This window comes from Propithecus coquereli, unplaced genomic scaffold, assembly GCF_000956105.1.
Source record: "Propithecus coquereli isolate 6110/MARCELLA unplaced genomic scaffold, Pcoq_1.0 Scaffold312, whole genome shotgun sequence".
NCBI lineage: Eukaryota > Metazoa > Chordata > Mammalia > Primates > Indriidae > Propithecus > Propithecus coquereli.
The window spans coordinates 1,396,638-1,398,682 of NW_012148753.1; the positions used below are offsets into that span (position 1 = coordinate 1,396,638).

The 2,045-nt window shown below is 30.9% G+C and overlaps 1 protein-coding gene across 1 annotated transcript in view; it reads right to left on the reverse strand.

Annotated features, from left to right (window-relative positions):
• Window positions 1–2,045, reverse strand: part of SEMA3A (sema domain, immunoglobulin domain (Ig), short basic domain, secreted, (semaphorin) 3A) — a 257,094-nt gene that overhangs the window by 50,466 nt on the left and 204,583 nt on the right. The window contains exon 10 of the mRNA XM_012650120.1: window positions 962–1,043. Within this exon, the coding sequence (XP_012505574.1) occupies window positions 962–1,043 (82 nt within the window). The remainder of the gene's footprint in view (window positions 1–961; window positions 1,044–2,045) is intronic.

Here is a 2,045-nt window from a genome sequence, read left to right on the forward strand (position 1 = left end):
AAGGAAGATTGTCAAGTGACAGGAGTAGTTAGCGCTTCGGAACCCTGGTTGTTCACCTTGTCACCTGAAATCCTTCAGTACTTAGAGGCCCTAATGATAGCTCCATGACCATTAAATGATGAATGATAGTAATCTGGTTTTTCAAAATAAACACTGGGAATTACTTATTACAGTGGTTTTTCAATAATGCATGGATTTTTTTAAATCAATTTTAGAGCAATAAAAAAATTTAAAATTTAGAAGCCAAAATCACAAAATAGTTAAGTTGAATATATTTCATAGAGATTTCTAACTTTCATTGTTAAAAGAGACAAATTATTTTAATGACAGGAGCCATCACTTCTACTCTAAGATGGGTTAAGAAGATATTTGTTTTCCAGTATTCCTTGATAGAATGAGGAACAGGGCCTTATTAAATTCAAGTTTGATTTTTCAACATTCCAGTTCTGATAAAACTTGATCAATTCTTTTTAGGTTCAATTGGTTCATTTTAATCAAGTTGAACAGAGTAATTATGAAGAAAACTGTACCAATAAAGAATAAGTTACATTACTTGATATATTGTGATTTTAAAAAAGAATAAGTTATACCAGAAAAATAATTCATTGATAATCATTTTCAGGGGACCAACATGATGTGCTATATGAGATCAAGAGAGGTTGTAAATTTATCTCTTGTAAACTTAAAAAAAAAAAAGTCCACTTTTAAGAGGATCCTTCTATGTTTACAGGACCTTAGACTACTCATAACACTAAAGATTAAAGGCAAATTAGGTTAACCTACTCAGGGTCTCTGATCTGGTCTCCAGTACCCAAACACAACTTTATCTGTGTTCCAGATCAAGTTTTACCGAGTAGTATTTCAAACAATTTCACACAAATTAAATCAGATTACTCAACTAGGATCAATATACTATGAAACGCAACATAGTTAAAAGATAAAATTACTGTAATCAATTTACTTTGCTGACGAGTGACCTTGGTCTGTACTGACCGATAGCCATCCACATCATTAGACATTCAACATGCTCATGAGATTGGTGCCTTTATAGATAGTTTGTGTCTAAGAGGAATTAAAAGCTCATGATTGGATTTATTTGGTCAAATACCTGGAAGCAAGCTTTGTTGCTTTGACAGCGAGTGAGGGACTCCTCATCAAGTTTAAGGCAGAGGTAAAGAAAAAGGCAAGTGTGACATTATTGAACAAACTTAATTACTCTTCAGAGAGATTCGACTATAATTTGACATTAAATGATAAGGTAATATTAATTTATGGGAAATTCTATTATCTTCTATTTTCCAAAGATATTTATAACCAGAAGTTGATACACCAACTCATTGACTTTTATGGAACTCTGAGTCTCATTGGGTTTATTTGAAAGAGAAACTTTCCCACCCATAAAAGTAGACTTAATGTATTATTCAGAACCTGACACTGTTACACCTGAAAACATTAGTATTTCACAATTTTGTTACAAAACTTTAAGTGTTTAAAGCACTTAATGCACAGTTGCCTTCCCCCTATAGTTAATGCATTTTTTTTTCTGTTTCTCACCAAGGGAAAATAAATGTTATTATACAAGGTTTCAATGGAGCACTCACTCTGTTTCCCATTGATTTATGTCAGTTAACAACATTAATGGAGACTAGGAATTTATTACTTGGAATCTGACCCTAAGTAGCAAGTTTCAGATTTGTAACTGGTACTTTCAAAAATAGTATTAGTATGAAAAAGAGCAGGGGAAAAAATAAAATAATATGTCATAATAATGATGGAATTCATTCTGAAAATATACCTGCAAAAATTTGTTTCTAATCATGGCATTAGTAAAAATATATTGCTAAATTTCTGTAGAAATGTATTGGGGATTCATTGGATCAATTTTGTTGTTTTTCTAATGAAGTTTTTTTTCCTTTTTCTTCTTTTCATTGTATGAGAGAAACACTGAATGAATTTTGTTGCTAACATTTATTTGTTAGAAAATCTTCAGCCTATAGTAATTTTAAAGTTCAGATAATTTTACTTTACTATATTCTGGAACTATT